Here is a 15712-nt window from a genome sequence, read left to right as displayed (position 1 = left end):
TTTTTTTAAAAGTTTGTTTCTATTAATTTTTTTTCTAAATTAAGAGCTTATATGGAAATACATTATTATTTTTTATTAAATAATATGAAAAAATAATGTAGGAAGAATAATGAGAATAGGGAGAGAGAATAGAGGGAGAGAGTATAAAAATATTATTTTTTACTCATTTGGATATGAAATAGTACCAATCAAATTAGGTTACAAATATTAATTTTATTGCAGCTAAAAGTAAAAAATTTTGAAGTTAGATAATTTAATATATAGTATTTTCAAGTTCTATTAATTAAATTTCTCATTAAATTTACATTTGTATAATTAGATAAAAATGCTCATATCTCATTTTATTTTTTCTAAACTATATAACCAAAAATATCATTTTCATCAACCTCAAATCCTAATCGAAGCTAAAATATCTACGATAATATCACACCTTCTCCCCGCTCTCTCTCTCTCTCAAGTCGTGTCTTTCGGTTTTCAACTTTTCATAGCCAATCGGTAACCAGATAGATAAAATCATAAAGGCCTACAGAGGCGCTCTCTCTCTCTCTCTCTCTCTCTCTCTCTCCTCTGCCGCCCCTGGATCCTCAAACCTAGGGCTCTGAGGTATCTCCCGGTAATTCCGACAAACCAAGGCCTTCAATTATCCCCCACGACACCAAACTTCGAACCTTTTCTCTGCTTAGTTCAGCTATTATTACTAGGCAGTTTTTAAATCTCAATATTGCATTTCGTTACGTGTCTCGAATCTTAATGTAGTCTAAAATATTTCTTTAATTTTATGGGACTTTTTAGTTGATTAGCTTGATTTAAGGTCTAGATTTGTAGTAATGTTAGTCATTTCTGTGTTGGGTACTGTGGGAGTTTATATTTTTTTTCCTTCGTTGGGTCTGATGAATTAGGCTTGACTATTGAGATCCTTGTTTTGTTGGTGCGAGAATGGGGTTTAAAAAAAGAGACATCATAAGCTTAAATTGGGTTTTTTCTATTTGTTTTTTTTGGAGCAATGTGGTATTTTTTTATACGGTGTCTTTCGTTTTGTGATAAGATCTGATTGACTTCTTGTTGAATGCCAAATATTTTCCTTGGTAGAGATTGAAATGATGAAACTGACTTTCGTTGAGGTTTTTGAACTAGTTGACTGCTTTGGTGCCTAGTATTTTGTTTGATAATGTGCTGCCGTAAGGTGTTCTCAGTAATTTATTTTCAAAATGAACCAGAACTCTGATCTTCAGTTTTTGTTCATACGAGGAAAGGAGTGACATCGCGATCCTCAAAAGCTTCACGGTTTCCGCTTAATGCATTGTGAAAGCTTGTTTGAATGCGAAACCACACACACACACACATAAAAGAATGTCAAACCGTATGTGTCCCTTGGATTTTTGCTTCTTTCGGTCATGGTCTCTTGATGGAAACGATTTGTCTTTACTGATGACGTGATTTGCTCTGTGATCTTTGGTAATTGTATCTTGTTGAAGTATTTGAGTTCTTTGTTTTCATGTACACTCTTGGAATGATATATATGATTTTCATGACATATCTGTTCTTTGATTCTGATCTTCAATTCGATCGATGTTGTTTGGCATGAACTTCAAAATAATTAAACGTATGGTATCATAATATACCCGTAGGAATAACTGGATCCTGAAAGTGTCTTTCCCGCCCCCCTCTCTTTTTTGGTAGATAGGTGGTTATCCTTTATCTAAATTCCCTTTAGTTGAAGTTTTTATTTTCTATGAGATCGATTGTGTTTTTTTCTGTGTTCAGGATAGCCATGTTTAGTCTTCTTCAATTCTTTGCCCAAACGTTTTGGCTTGAAATAAGCGGCCTCTTGTCTTACTTTTTGTTTTGGGCTTTTACTTTTATTTTTAAAAGGATTTGTATTTGGTCCCGATGGAATTAAGTTTTGCAGCCATGGAGAGCATACAGAACTTTTGGCAGTTGTCCTCTGAGCTTCGAGGACAATCGAAAGCATCAGAGGATCACAGATGGTCAATGGTTGCTTCTAAGTTGGCTGAGCAGACCAGGTCAAAGGGTGAGCGCATGAATAACCTTGATCTCTGCAAGGGCCCAGCTGATATAAGAACAAGGGAGAAAGTTGGGTTCCAGGAAGAAAACAAATTTGAAAGCTTCAACTTCAATATGCTGAATTTGGACTCTAAATTCATTGAAAATGTGAGCAAAAGTTCCTTCAGGAATGGTATTTATGACATGAATGCAGTGTACCAGAAAAACAATGCAAACCTTGTGGGAAACATGATGGCCACAAAGTATAATGGCAATATTCACGGGAATAAAGGTTCCAACGACACTGGCTGCAACAACATCAATGAAAATGCCAACACCAACAATGCAGTTGACAAAAGGTTCAAGACCTTGCCAGCAACAGAGACACTCCCACGCAATGAGGTGCTGGGAGGATACATCTTTGTGTGTAATAACGATACAATGCAGGAAGATTTGAAGCGACAGTTATTTGGTAATCTTCTCTCTTTTATCTTTTCCTGGACTCAGATAAAGGTACTCAGGTGTGAGAAGTTCTAGCATAGATCTAGGCATCTTTCACATAAGGTGTGGTAAACATATGAATCAAAACAGAGTATGTTTAAATCAGTTGTTGAATAGGGAGGTTGAACTTATAATAACCCTTAGGGGTTGACTCAAGTGGTAAAGGCCTTAGGTATGCTTCCCCCAAGTCTAAGGTTCAAATCCCCTTGGGTGTAAACAATCTCTAGGGGTTATCGGATTGAGAGATTTTCTCCTTGAATTATCTGAGATGTATTTGCGGAAAACTCATTGCTGAGGGCTTGTGTATCCCCATGATTATTCGGGATGTTGTTCCTGGACACCTGGTGCCAATAAAAAAAACTAAAAAACTTATAATCAGCACTTTGTGGTCAATAATTAATAAAGCAATCATTTAAGATGAAACGTAACATATGGTCAAAGATGAATCGGTGTAATATCTTGACTTTTTTTTTTTTTTCATATAGATAATCCAGATAATTGCACCTATTGATCAAGCCGCGCAACCAGTTTTTTGAAGTGTCAGCATAACAGATTAACTTTATAATTTTTACCTTTATCGAGGATTCGAGGGAATACGTAGTGAATGATTCGTGTGAATAATGCCATTGCATTCATTTCATAGGTTTACCTCCAAGATATCGGGATTCGGTACGGGCAATCACCCCAGGCTTACCACTGTTTCTGTATAATTATACTACCCACCAGTTGCATGGAATCTTTGAGGTTTGTTCTCAAAATTTTCCAATGGGTTGTATTTATTACCTTTGCAATGCTCTTGTTAGTACAGGGATTATCCTCAGATTATCTTGTGTTCAGCAACGAATATTATTCTATCATTCTTTACCACTCTAATTTACTTGAGAGACCATGGTTTAGTCTTATGAGTTTTCATTTTTGAGGTTCAAAATTTTTCATTTCGAATGGGCTCACCTTAGAGACAGCTTTGTTATTATATCTCCTGCCTTTTGATGGGCATGAGCTTTTTAAGAGAGAATTTTTTTAGCAGTTGTTGAATAATGTGTAGGAAGTGGATGGCCAAAGGCTTAGGAGTGAATTGTCAAATATATTATTGTTTTCTTAACCTTTTTCTTTTCTCCTCTCTTCATCTTTATAATATGTTGCGTGTAAGCCAAAGTTCTTCATAGAGGTTTTGTGAGATGGATTGCTTTTGTGCCTAACTTTGAGATTAATTTCTTATGATTTGGTATTGATTTTGTTCAGGCAACAACTTTTGGGGGATCTAACATTGATCCAACTGCTTGGGAAGATAAGAAATGTAAAGGCGAGTCAAGGTTTCCTGCTCAGGTAGAAGTTTGGATTAGTGAATTGAAAAGCTTTGTTCTTCGTGTTCTTTTTTGTTGGATGCAGCAGATATTTAATTTGCTAATATGCGGGTTTTACCCATTTTGATAGGTAAGAATCCGTGTTAGGAAACTCTGCAAGGCTTTGGAAGAAGATGCCTTCAGGCCGGTCTTGCACCACTATGATGGTCCCAAATTCCGTCTTGAGCTCTCAGTTCCCGAGGTATATTGAATATCCTTTGTTTTTATCTTCTTCCTCTTTCATTTTGGTATCATTATGTATCGCATTTGCGTTATCCAAGGCTCCTGCTGTATTTAGGTCATAATACAGGATCTTTCGTTAATAGATGGTCTCTTGAGATGACACTGACGTTCTGTTTTGAACTCGACTTTGCAGACCCTGGCTCTCTTAGACCTCTGTGAGCAAGAAGGCTCAGCAGCATAAGCAAAATGCGAGCAGAATTACGCAATGTTGTAGGTTTTGTGGTGCATGTCAATTGTGTTCTTTTTGCAGATTTTCCAGAGCGTAAGCTTGGGGAGTATGGTTGGGCAAAATGTTCTTGAAGAAGCAGGGAAACGTGCAGCTTAATAAAAAAAAGTCTTGTATCTCGTCAAGATGGCTCTTTAAGTTGTTGCATAATTTACAGCATTATAATGTTACAGACACAGTTGCAAGATGTAAAAGAGAACAACCTTTGTGTGTAATGCTGAAGTCCACTAAATAGGAAGGACTTGATGTGTAACTTTGTTTGCCATTCGTGCTTGTAAGTTATAAACAGACTTCCGTAAAACTCTCTCCTCTATGTCTGTCCGATTAAAAACGAATTCAAATGTCCTTAAAATATCCTCAATTGGATTAAGAAAAGAAAATGGGTGAATCTACAAGATAAAAGGAAAACACATGGGGCCATATTGAGCAGCGTTCACCTCATTACGTGTAAATGTTGCACATTAAATGGACTACTATGTGCAACGGCTTGGGATTAGGGCTCCAAACACTTGTTCCCTTCTTCAATTTACTTAAAAGAGCAATTAGATAAACAAACAAACAACTGTCCATTGTGTTCCTATTCCAAGTTTCCATTACTAAGAGATGGAAATGGTACAAAGCAGAAAGCAAACAAAGATCTGTAATTAAGACTTGCTACAAGTGTATGGAATTCATTCCTAAATTCCTATCATGATTGAACTAAAATATAGCTGTTGGTTGCATATTCCAATAAACACAGCTGCCTCCACCCCCAAGAAATTTATGGTATCTGCCTCCGAACAAAGGTTTCCACTGAGTGCTCTTCAACGACACTCTGCAACTTCCCTTACAACTCACGCTAAAGACACCATGATGTTGTGTTAAAGAGCTGCTGACACGAGAAACGTACGAATTCTTTGCAAGAGTTCAGCCTTTATGGAATCAGGAATGGAAGCTGCAATGGCAAATATAACGGGTCATATCCTTGTTTGAGAAATATAGTGCAAGAGAGAGTTGTGGCCTGTGTCTGTTGGCCCATAAGAGCTAATTTGAAAAATCAAACATGTATAAGGGCATTCTTAAAATAAAATCTACGCAATCATATAAATTTATGTACTTAGATGATTACCAGGAAATCCGTCTGGAATTTTATATTTATATAACTCGTGGCATAAGTAATAGATCAATGCTTATAATGACATAAAGCACTGTTCTATGAACTAGGCTTAGTCTTACTCTACAAAGGTACATGAGTAAGGATACTATCATAATAAAACAATTTGAATTTTCAAGACAAATAAAAACGAGTTGTCATTAATAATGAGAAAATGAGTCGATACTGAAACTATTGCAAGCATTTCAGATGAAGCAAATAATGGTGTGCCGCACCCCCCCCCCCCCCCCCCCCCGCGCGCGCGCGCGCCCGCTTTCTTTCCTCCTCCCTCCCGCCAGTCAGTTAACACATATAGTAGATCTTGAACCCACTCCCCCCCCTCCCTATCTTATGAGCAAAGAAAGATAAATATTGCACTGGCTAATATGTTATATATTAAGCGACTTGACATTTAAGGGATGTTTGGGTGGACCATGGCGTAGTTGGTTATCATGCTAATCTCACACGCTAGAGGTCCCCAGTTCGAATTCAGGCTTAGACACTCCAAAGGTTTCGTCTTCAATTTAACTGATAAAAAAAAAAAGTGACTTTGTATTTCAGTAATTAACCTATGAAACCACGTAAAAAATGTCACATCAGCCGATGTAAGTGAAAATGATAAAACCAAGAATGAAAAATAGTATTTCTCGTAAAAGAAATGCCATTTGAGCCAGAGCCAGAGCCATGAGGAAATTATTCACCTCAGCTATTTTATAAGAACCTCTCAAATGCCTCCCAAGACTTATCACTACCACTGTTTCTGTTAAGTTTTTATATATATATATATATAATAGATGCCATTGAGAGATAGAGAGAGAGTTAAAAACAGCACATCCAATATACGATAAGAATGAAGATTATGTTCCAAAAAATCATGCTTTAGTAACTTCCTAATGGTTTATAGTCATCAACTACGACTTAAAATGGAATGAAATAGGAAAGAACAACAAAAGCCGTCACCTCTGCCCTTTGGAGTAATTAAATGTACGAGGTCATCCACTGTAACATTGTTTCTTCCTTTCTTCTTTACAAATGCCCTGCCATTAAATAGAAGAATAAAATGGATTCCCATTATTCCAAAAAGTCGCCAGACCAGCTATAAGGAAAAATAAACTTATGTTCATATGAGCCCAAAACTTGATAGTAACCAAAGATTATTATTAATAATTTATTACAAAAAATAACGTTTTTAAGCAGTTTCTTTTTTTGGTAATTAAGACTAATTAAATGGGGGCAGAACACCCTTGTGGCAACTAAGTGATTTTAGGCAAAAGACCAAGGTTTCTAGTCCAAAAAATAGAAACGTCACTGACTGGAAATACAGCATTCTGAACATAACACAAATCAGAGCACACGGAAAACCTGCAAAGAGCTTTCATTTCATCCTTCCAGCCACACTCTATAAGCCTTTCCCTCAGAAGCTCCATTAATCGCTCCTTCTCTCCGCTCTCAATGAACTGTCGCATGGAATCTCTTAAATTATCAATGAATAAAAAAGTTCAACAAAATCGAAAATTTTCAAATCAAGCACATCTATATATTTTTCATTTTCCAGACTAGAGAACTAATAACTAATTGCCAAGAAAAATAATAGGAGAGAAAGAAAGAAAGAAAAACAACAGACCTTAATGTTGATAATTTCTTCAAGCGTCGGCTGCTTTTCCTGAGTATCTCCTACATCTGGTGTTGGGGGACGATTCACCGATGCCCTCCTTTAATTTATTTATTTTGGCATAAAACAGAAAGTTAAAACAACAAATAAAGTCAGTTGACAAGGAAAAGACACGTTCTAAGCACGCCGGAAAATCGTGAGCTACGGTCGGAGAACTGACATGTTGTAAAAGCACAACGGAAAAGCGAAATCTGCAGGTATTGATGGAGCCGCGAGTGAAATGCTTCGTCTGAGAAGATGAAAGAAATCGAGTGAGGAAGAGGGGGCGGAGGGTTATATATTTGTACTCATGTATAAACGTCGTCGTTCAACGTAGACGCACTATCATTTTACATTAAATACAAATAAGGGGAATGCTTTCGTAAAGGTAATTGCAAGCTGCCCGATGAGTTATTTGATATGCACATTAATTTTGAGATCGATTTCAATGTTTATGGGCCATTTAGAAAGTCTTGAAGGTTATTTACATGATTTCAAACTGGGCCCAAAGTCTTGTGCCGGATGGTGGAAACCATTCTCAGGTTAGAGGCCTAAGCAGTCGAGACTGGGCTTCTTTGCACGTGGTTCACAGAACGTCCACAAATCATTCCAATCTTAATATCCAACTCGGCTGCATGTTTGGAGGGTAATTACTGCCGATTTCCTTTTTCTAAAAAGGAATACATATATTGGGCCATTTTCTACAACGTTTTCCCTGTGGGCTTGATTATTTTATTAGATTTCATCTCGACCGACTTGTGTGTGGACGGATCAGAGGAGAGTCGTTTCTAAAAGGAGCTACACTAAAACGACAACAATATTATCTCCAATCCTTTTCACTTATATATATATATATATGTTAATTGTGGCTAACCATTATTTTCTCCACCAACTTGCTATGAGTTTCCACCACCTCCACTAGAAAGAAAGAATAATTCCCCTAATCACTTTTCCATGCTCTTCTTTTAAGCACATGCGCCTGTATTTACCATTGGATTGTTAATTTGGGTTAATATCATACGGAACTGGAGGTGTATATTAATTAGCTTTAAAAATCCTATCTATTTAATTATATATGTCGTATTCATCAATCTTAATTTGCTAACTTTGTATTGAATTAGTCAGTTGCAATTGTAATCCCATAATTCCATTTTGGTTTCATATCAAGTACATGGATCATATATCCAACTCAAGGTGTGCCTTTCCACTGTCGAAATTCTTTATTTCATCTTGACAGTGTAGGATGTTACTATGACCACACTCAGATCATATAAAAAGTTATCGACCTTAATCTACCTTAGCCTTGAACATTCGAAGGATACATCATCCCAATAAACAATGTCGTGATTCCGAGTCAGCCTGTGGTTGAACATTTACATGGGTAGGGAAATTGGACCTTATATTGCCACTAGAAAAAGGTTCAATGTGAACCATATAAGTAGGTTCCTCCTGCTTCATAGTCTTTGATGACAATGCTTTTTAATATCCACTTTATATATACAGCTTGGGTGATTTGTTAAATATAGACCACAATCAATTTTAGTAGTTAATTCATATATTGCATATATAATCAAGCTCTCTGCTCCAATCATCCACATTTTCTGCTTTATGGGTCTCTCGGTACCAATCATTCAGATTTGATTTCAAACCAATATTGAGACAAAAGTAGACTAATTTTTAATCTCACTTAGTGGTCCACTACATCATATACAACATTGGTCCATTCCATAGTTAATATTTGGATGAAAACGTTTTGTGTCAGTGAGCAGGTCTTTAGACTTTGATTCTGTGTGGAGAAGACTCTCTGATTACAAGACTGTCCACAAAGAAGGTGACATCTAGATTTGATTGAAAGCTTGCCTTTTAATTTCTTTGGTCCTACTTCTTCGAGATCATGACAGATATATATGGATATATTGATAAGCTGTAAACTTGTTTCTTTTCGAGGCAATTAGAGAAGCCTGTTTGCCTATTATATTTGAATTTAGCTTGATTTAAAAGTGCTGATTTGGATTATAAGATGAAATAATTTTATATAAAAGATGAAAACATTGAAAAGTAAATAAAATATTATTTTTTAATATTATTATTATTTTAAAATTTGAAAAAATTGAATTAGAATTTTAAAAAGTTAAATTGTTTATTATACTTTATAAATAAATATATTTAATATAATAGTCAAATGATTCTATTTCAAAAAATATTTATAAATGTATTCAAATAATTAAATATTCTGCATCTCAGTGTTTTTTTAAAAATATATTTAGAAAATATTCATGATAAATACTGACAGATAACATATATAATAACATATTAGAACCAGACAATTCCCAGCTCAGAAATTAAAAAATAAATTTCCAGACAATTTCCAGCACGTGGTTAATTTTCTTAGGATTCATTATTGGATATATAAAATAAAATAAATAAAATTAAAGATATTTTAAGTTGAAACCATTTAAGGGCTCTGAGCCTTGAACTGGGCTATATATAGTTGGTAGATTCCTTTTGATTGCTCAGAGGTAGAGAGTTCTAGAACAAAGTTTTCAGAATATATATAATTTCAAGTGGGGATTTATTTATCTTTATTGTATCCTGATCTATGAATAATCAGGATCAGGTCCTTGATCCTGATTACTGGACGTAGCGTCTCTCCAAAATCTCCCACTTCTCTATGAACAACGTGCCAATCGTACAAGAAATCCAACACTTCGTTGATATGCGTACCTCGTTTAACCGCACCTGGCGTTAACTACTGTGACATATATTTATAGAACTGCATGGAACGTACCAACCGTTCAGGGGGCAAAACCTAAAGAAAAATGGCAAGAATCGAAGAGATTATATGGTAGGAGTAGTTTAGAATAGCACGTTCTTTCAATAATTTGGCAACTAAACATTAATTAAACACCGACTAGTATTATCTGTGCATGTCATGTATTATTTTAATATTACTTTGCATGAGTATATATAGGACCAAAAAAAAAAAAAAAAAATTACTTTGGATGAGTACTAAGATATGTAAACTCACTTGAAAACATTGATTCGGAGGCAGGCATGGACGGATGGCCATTGTTACAACATTCCAGCATTGATCGATCAGTCATTGAATATTTGAAATTCTTACGGTGTTCTCTCTAGCTCATGTTAATGAATAGTTCCAAACCTGATACCAGATTGACTAGATTTATATATACGAAAAAAGGAGGAAAAGGAGAGAGAGAGAGGGGGGGGGGGGGGGTGGTTAAATGTATGGATCTCGAGTAGAAAAAGAGGAGAAAAAAACAAAACCCCACAAAATTATAAGCTCTTGATCATGGATTTATTGTGGAGTTAAAAATATTCAATTTTCACATTCCCTCAGGGACTAGCTTTTAGACTTGTTAAAAGGTTCGCTTGGAGCAAGTTTGCAAAAGTCCAAAAGCACACACATATATATAGGAATCTTTTGCATCGTTGTGTTCAGGAATATTTCGCACTCCCAGTACGCCAACATGGGAGTAGTGATCTTCATGTCTATCTACATATTGAAGCCTTTAACGTTTATGTTTTTGCCAATTATTCTCTATCTGTTTCACGTAATTTTACGTGACCTATGGCGAGTTAATCGAAAACTTTCCTGCCATGGCCCGCCAACATATCCCATCATTGGATGCTTGATTTCCTTCTACAAGAACCGCAACCATCTTTTGGATTGGTACACTGAGCTACTCACGGAATCAGCAACCAACACGATCGTGGTGCACCGATTTGGTGCACCACGAACCATAGTCACTGCAAATCCAGAGAACGTGGAGTACATGCTCAAGACAAACTTCAACAACTTTCCCAAAGGTAAGCGCTTCACTGAGATTCTTGGCGATTTTCTTGGGTTCGGTATATTCAATGTGGATGGGGAGCTTTGGCGCAGCCAGCGCAAGTTGGCTAGCCACGAGTTCAGTGCCAAGTCCCTGCGAGAGTTAGCCATGAATACCCTGGAGGAAGAGGTGGAGAAGCAGTTGTTGCCGCTGCTGGAGTCATTGGCCGCCGCGAAAGAAGTGGTTGACTTGCAGGAGTTGCTGAGACGACTCGCATTCAACATGGTTTGTGAGGTTTCCTTGGGGATTGATCGGTTTTGCTTAGATCCTTCCCAACCCATTTCGCCACTAGCAAAGGCTTTCGACATGGCCTCAGAGGTATGTGCAAGGCGTGGAGCCGCACCTCTTTTCATTGTTTGGAAGATCAAAAGATGGCTCGGACTAGGATCTGAGCAAAAGCTAAAGGATGCTGTTGAAGAAGTTCATGCCTATGTGAATGATATAATTCAACACAGGAAGCAAAAGATGAATCAACGTGATCAGGTTTGCAGTGAAGATGATCTCCTATCACGGTTCATATCAGCCGGACATGAAGACGAGATTATAAGAGACATGATGATAAGCTTCATCATGGCAGGAAGGGACACAACTTCAGCGGCAATGACATGGTTCTTCTGGTTGCTTTCCTGCCATCCTGATACAGAGCAAGAGGTGCTGAAGGAGATAGAATCCGTCGCAGGGGATACAGAAATGTTGGATTATGAATCGTTGAAGGAGTTGAAATTGTTGAAGGCATGCCTCTGCGAATCCATGAGGCTATACCCACCTGTGGCTTGGGACTCCAAGCATGCCATGGTCGACGACTTGTTGCCAGATGGAACTCCGGTCAATGCTGGAGACAGGCTGACTTACTTTCCTTATGGGATGGGGAGAATGGAAGCACTGTGGGGGAAGGACAGGCTTGAGTTCAAACCGGATCGGTGGTTTCTCGAACCAGACAAGGAGAAATCAGGAGCTCTGAAGGAGGTGTGCCCCTACAAGTTCCCAGTTTTTCAGGCCGGTCCAAGGGTGTGTCTCGGGAAGGAGATGGCCTTCACTCAAATGAAGTACGTTGTGGCTTCCATTCTTAGGCGGTTCGAGTTTAGACCCGTAGGTTCAGAAAGTCCTCTCTTTGTGCCACTCCTGACGGCTCACATGGCTGGCGGGTTCAAGGTTTTGGTTCACAGGAGGAGATAGATCAACGAGATCTCACTAAATTATTCAAACAACAGAATAAACTAAGAAAGTAGTAATAGTCAATGGTTATGATTTACCATTTATTCAGGTGTAACATGCCACTAAGCCTCAATTGTGTTATAAGGGATATCAATATATACATATATATATATATATATATATATATATATATATATATATATATATATATATATATGTATGTATAATAATAATCATTCAATCGATGCACATGTGGTTGTGAAGACCATGTGAGTAGTGTTTAATTGAGGATAATTCCTCCTTTATAGTCAATTGTTAAAAATCCTACTCGTCTCAATCAGCATGTATATATATAGACCGTCGTCCAAAATGTTCGGTATGATGCCACATATCATAGGGAAACGACTGATAAACCAGGCTGCAGCATTCTCACTTCAGCCCCTGGCCCCCTCCTGTCTCGGTTTCTCAGAGTGGCCATGGATATCCGCAAGACTTTCACGAACCAAAGACATCAGGAAGTCCAAATCAGAAAAATATTACATCATTTCTAATTTATACTTGTTTCTTAAGCCTAATCAGCAGCATCACTAGTACACATGGATAATTATTGCAAAAAAAAAAAAAAAAGCTTCAGACAATAGTGTCTATCTTACATGCAAGCCCCGACCAACAATAGAGCAAAGTACATATGTGGTACTTTTTCTGTTAAGTCAGTCAGAGCGATCTTGAGCTGTTTAAACAAAAGGAATGATAAACACGTTGCCTGCCCAACCTACAGCTAAGCAATCTCCTCCTCACATGCTTCCAGGAGCATCACTCCCTGCAACTGGCTTGCGATTCAAATAGCGGATAACAGCATCTTCAACCCTGTAAGAATTACCAAATAAGTCAAGAATGAGTACATTCCCACCAAAGATTAACAAAAATACCACATATGGTACTTTGATCATGTATTCCAGTTGGATCAAAGCTAAAATAACACTGAATAAGCTTGAACTGGCAAATGAACATGGCATCTGGTAAAAATACATCCCTCATGTCAATGACGCGACGTAAGTTACAACTCAATCACAATGTTCTTAGGGGATGACTCGAGAGCATTGCATCCAACACAAAAGCAAATCAATTTGGATGAGCACACTTACCATGGTTGGGTAAAGAAATCTGACCGTCGCTCTTTTTCAGCACTACGATTTGCTTCGCCAGCTGCAACCTTCAAATCCACGCTTTGAGATTCAATTAAAGCATCGATGAATTCCACCGGTGATTGACTGAAACCAAGGAAGAATGCCCGCCTCCGACGGTGCTCATGAATTTTTCTTATAGCAGTACATATTGCTTCATCACAGGTGTCAATTTCTTTGTTCTTCTCTGTGTTGGCCAATAGAGCAGATAAATCCCTCTGAATTGGAAAAGGCACATCGACTAATACATCATAACATGCAGTTCCAGCAGGACTATTCCCTGAAAGCTTGATCTTATGCTCCAAATGTATAGGCTGTGGAGGGAATAGATGCTGTGATATCTTCTGAGAAACCATCGTGAATTTCATTCTTTCTTCCCCAAAAACTCTTTGAAGAGGTGGATCGCAATTAAAGATAGAGGGATCACCGGGGTTCTGCAATTTCCTCGCCTTTACATAATGCCAGATTGCAGCTATTATTCTCGGGCGAGTATCAACTTCAATACCGAGAACTTCCATCAAAGCTGGTGAAAGCTTGAACTTCTCGGGCACGTAGTTCATTTCTAACCGTATATTCACAGTAAATTCTTTATCCCCTTTCCTCTTAACCTCAAACCCCTCGTGAGGTGCAGGTGATCGAGCATTCTCCCACATAATGACATGGTTGTCAGGATATAGTCTCTGGTCCAAGGAAATGGTCACTCTCTTGAAGAAAGCTGAGAACTTTGGGTAAAAGGGGTTTGACTTTTGGACCACTCCGGGCTGATCAGGATCCACCCCATCTTCCAAGATCCTTCCAACTATCTTAAGCGTCCAGGTAGGGGGCTCGGCATTTGGCTTCTTTGGAATGGTGCGAATCTGATTTGCAGAGGTGTTGAAAACATAAATGCGAAGGGTTTTTTGCACACATGGAGAACTTTTAAGGGCCTCTTGGATGTCAACTTTCTTTCTTGAAAGAGCAGCATCGACACGAGCCTCAAACTCAAGAAGCTGGGTGTACAGAGCAGACTCAGGCAGAATCGCTGCCACTTTGTCTTGAAGCTGCTTCTCGGGAAGTTTCTGCTTCTTTCTCCGAGCAGCAGATTGCAATTCCATTGCTTTCAAGGGGGATACCGCGTTGGTAGGGGAAACACCGAGAGGGCGGATCGGCGTCTTTGGTGGCATTCGCTTTGCGCCTAAATTACCGGGTGTTGACATGGAGGGTGACGATGTACCCAAATTACCAATGCCTGCTGGATGGGTCTGGTTGAGGGAAAGCCCTTGAGCTTGTAACTGAGCCTGGAATTGCGCGTGAGCCGCTTGTGCTTGTGCTTGGGCGTGAGCTGCTTGAGCTTGGGCATGAGCCGCAGCTTTGGACTGTGCCTGTGCTATAGCCTGTGCTTGGGACAACTGAAACTGACTCTGAAAGCCAGCCGCAATCTGGGCTTGAGATTGTGAAAACTGAGGGTTTGTGGGCATACCGGCATTGCCAAAGGGCGAAGAAGAGGCCCCGAGGCTCTTGGGCGGGTTATTGCTGTTAACAGACATGACTATCTAATCGACTTATTCCACCCAGAAAAACCTAAGAACACCAAAATCCCAACTTCCAGTAATCATTAGCTCAAATTACTTAGGCTCGAACTGATTCCAACAAATTCTCAAAAGCCAGCGACACCAGAAGCACCAAAATCCCTCAAAATTCAAGTACCATAAATCTATAACTAAGAGATAAGCACATATTAAAAATGGGGGAAAACCCTAATTCCCCACGTGAAGTAATGGATGCGCGGACAAGCGTAGATTTAAGAAAACTCCAATTCAACCTAGGCTTGGTGAAAACTGCTCGGAATTGAGAGTGGGATGTGCCTAGATATTGAGTATAAAATAAGACACCCGCCTGTGAAATCAAAAGACGCTGATTTGGACTATCAAATTGGGAAAGGCAATGGAAATGAATCCAAAGAGCGGGAATTCTTTAACTTTAAAGGAAACGAGAAAAGGAGAGAGAGCGAATGAGAAAATACGAGTACAGAATTCATACACAATGTCAGAAGTGGAAGCTTGCTCGGTGTTTTTGCTCTTTTCGCTCCGCCTGAGAACGAGGTGGGGGAGCGAGGAAAGCCTCGGAAAGCCTCTTCGAAGACTCGTACGTTTTATGTTTTTTCATTTACATCCTCAACTGGATATTGAATCCACGATCCGGCCCATAGACCCAGAAAACGGGCCTTTCTGAACAAAAGAGTCTGGGTGACAAGCCCAGGCTGCGTTTTAACTAAAAGCCCTCGCCCAAAGCAAAAATCCTAGAACCCAGCTAGGGTTTCTCTCCCCTTGTTCTTCTCGTGCTAAATCATCAAAAAATTGTGGGTGTTTGGACAATTGTATGATTGAAACTGTTTAGACTTATTAACAAAATGGGCCTTGTAGTGGTCATTGGACTTTGG

At 38.5% G+C, this 15712-nt stretch overlaps 4 protein-coding genes across 6 annotated transcripts; 2 read left to right on the top strand and 2 right to left on the bottom strand.

Annotated features, from left to right (window-relative positions):
- The first annotated feature begins 446 nt into the window (after positions 1-446).
- On the top strand, positions 447-4618 carry LOC122307224 (B2 protein-like). Of its 3 annotated transcripts, none has more exons than XM_043119957.1 (6): positions 447-603; positions 1910-2476; positions 3149-3249; positions 3748-3831; positions 3940-4050; positions 4225-4618. In XM_043119957.1, exons 2-6 carry the CDS (start codon positions 1912-1914, stop codon positions 4270-4272), a joined length of 909 nt encoding a protein of 302 aa, XP_042975891.1. In that variant the 5' UTR covers positions 447-603; positions 1910-1911; the 3' UTR covers positions 4273-4618. The 3 variants fall into 3 exon arrangements, with proteins under 3 accessions (XP_042975891.1, XP_042975889.1, XP_042975890.1); XM_043119955.1 differs by having other exon boundaries at positions 448-613; XM_043119956.1 differs by having other exon boundaries at positions 457-613; positions 1902-2476.
- Positions 4619-4810: 192 nt separating this feature from the next.
- On the bottom strand, positions 4811-7441 carry LOC122307225 (transcription and mRNA export factor ENY2). The gene is made up of 5 exons (XM_043119958.1): positions 7282-7441; positions 7074-7161; positions 6812-6906; positions 6410-6486; positions 4811-5251 (listed from the first exon to the last, which is right to left on the bottom strand). Coding segments are annotated over exons 1-5 (336 nt in total). The 5' UTR covers positions 7284-7441; the 3' UTR covers positions 4811-5177.
- Positions 7442-10393: 2952 nt separating this feature from the next.
- On the top strand, positions 10394-12426 carry LOC122307368 (cytochrome P450 94B3-like). Its single transcript, XM_043120228.1, has one exon. It carries the CDS (start codon positions 10592-10594, stop codon positions 12128-12130), a length of 1539 nt encoding a protein of 512 aa, XP_042976162.1. The 5' UTR covers positions 10394-10591; the 3' UTR covers positions 12131-12426.
- Positions 12427-12634: 208 nt separating this feature from the next.
- On the bottom strand, positions 12635-15417 carry LOC122307367 (SWI/SNF complex component SNF12 homolog). Its single transcript, XM_043120227.1, has 2 exons — positions 13255-15417; positions 12635-12976 (listed from the first exon to the last, which is right to left on the bottom strand). The coding sequence occupies exons 1-2, from the start codon at positions 14817-14819 to the stop codon at positions 12904-12906; spliced, it is 1638 nt and encodes a 545-aa protein (XP_042976161.1). The 5' UTR covers positions 14820-15417; the 3' UTR covers positions 12635-12903.
- Positions 15418-15712: the final 295 nt, after the last annotated feature.

The sequence above is a fragment of the Carya illinoinensis genome, chromosome 4 (assembly GCF_018687715.1).
Source record: "Carya illinoinensis cultivar Pawnee chromosome 4, C.illinoinensisPawnee_v1, whole genome shotgun sequence".
Classification (NCBI taxonomy): domain Eukaryota; kingdom Viridiplantae; phylum Streptophyta; class Magnoliopsida; order Fagales; family Juglandaceae; genus Carya; species Carya illinoinensis.
The sequence above is the reverse complement of the archived record's forward strand: the minus strand, read 5'-3'. Positions and strand labels throughout refer to the sequence as shown.

What these genes read in the sequence shown, in the direction of transcription:
- LOC122307224 (XM_043119957.1), top strand. Translation starts at nt 1,912, where the DNA reads ATGGAGAGCATACAGAACTTTTGGCAGTTGTCCTCTGAGCTTCGAGGA. An exon ending in AGTCAAGGTTTCCTGCTCAG is followed by an intron (nt 3,832 to 3,939) that starts GTAGAAGTTTGG and finishes CCATTTTGATAG; the next exon opens with GTAAGAATCCGTGTTAGGAA. An exon ending in TTGAGCTCTCAGTTCCCGAG is followed by an intron (nt 4,051 to 4,224) that starts GTATATTGAATA and finishes TCGACTTTGCAG; the next exon opens with ACCCTGGCTCTCTTAGACCT.
- LOC122307225 (XM_043119958.1), bottom strand. An exon ending in AAGAAATTATCAACATTAAG is followed by an intron (nt 6,907 to 7,073) that starts GTCTGTTGTTTT and finishes TCCATGCGACAG; the next exon opens with TTCATTGAGAGCGGAGAGAA. An exon ending in AATTACTCCAAAGGGCAGAG is followed by an intron (nt 5,252 to 6,409) that starts GTGACGGCTTTT and finishes TTGCCATTGCAG; the next exon opens with CTTCCATTCCTGATTCCATA.
- LOC122307368 (XM_043120228.1), top strand. Translation starts at nt 10,592, where the DNA reads ATGGGAGTAGTGATCTTCATGTCTATCTACATATTGAAGCCTTTAACG.
- LOC122307367 (XM_043120227.1), bottom strand. Translation starts at nt 14,819, where the DNA reads ATGTCTGTTAACAGCAATAACCCGCCCAAGAGCCTCGGGGCCTCTTCT. An exon ending in GATTTCTTTACCCAACCATG is followed by an intron (nt 12,977 to 13,254) that starts GTAAGTGTGCTC and finishes TAATTCTTACAG; the next exon opens with GGTTGAAGATGCTGTTATCC.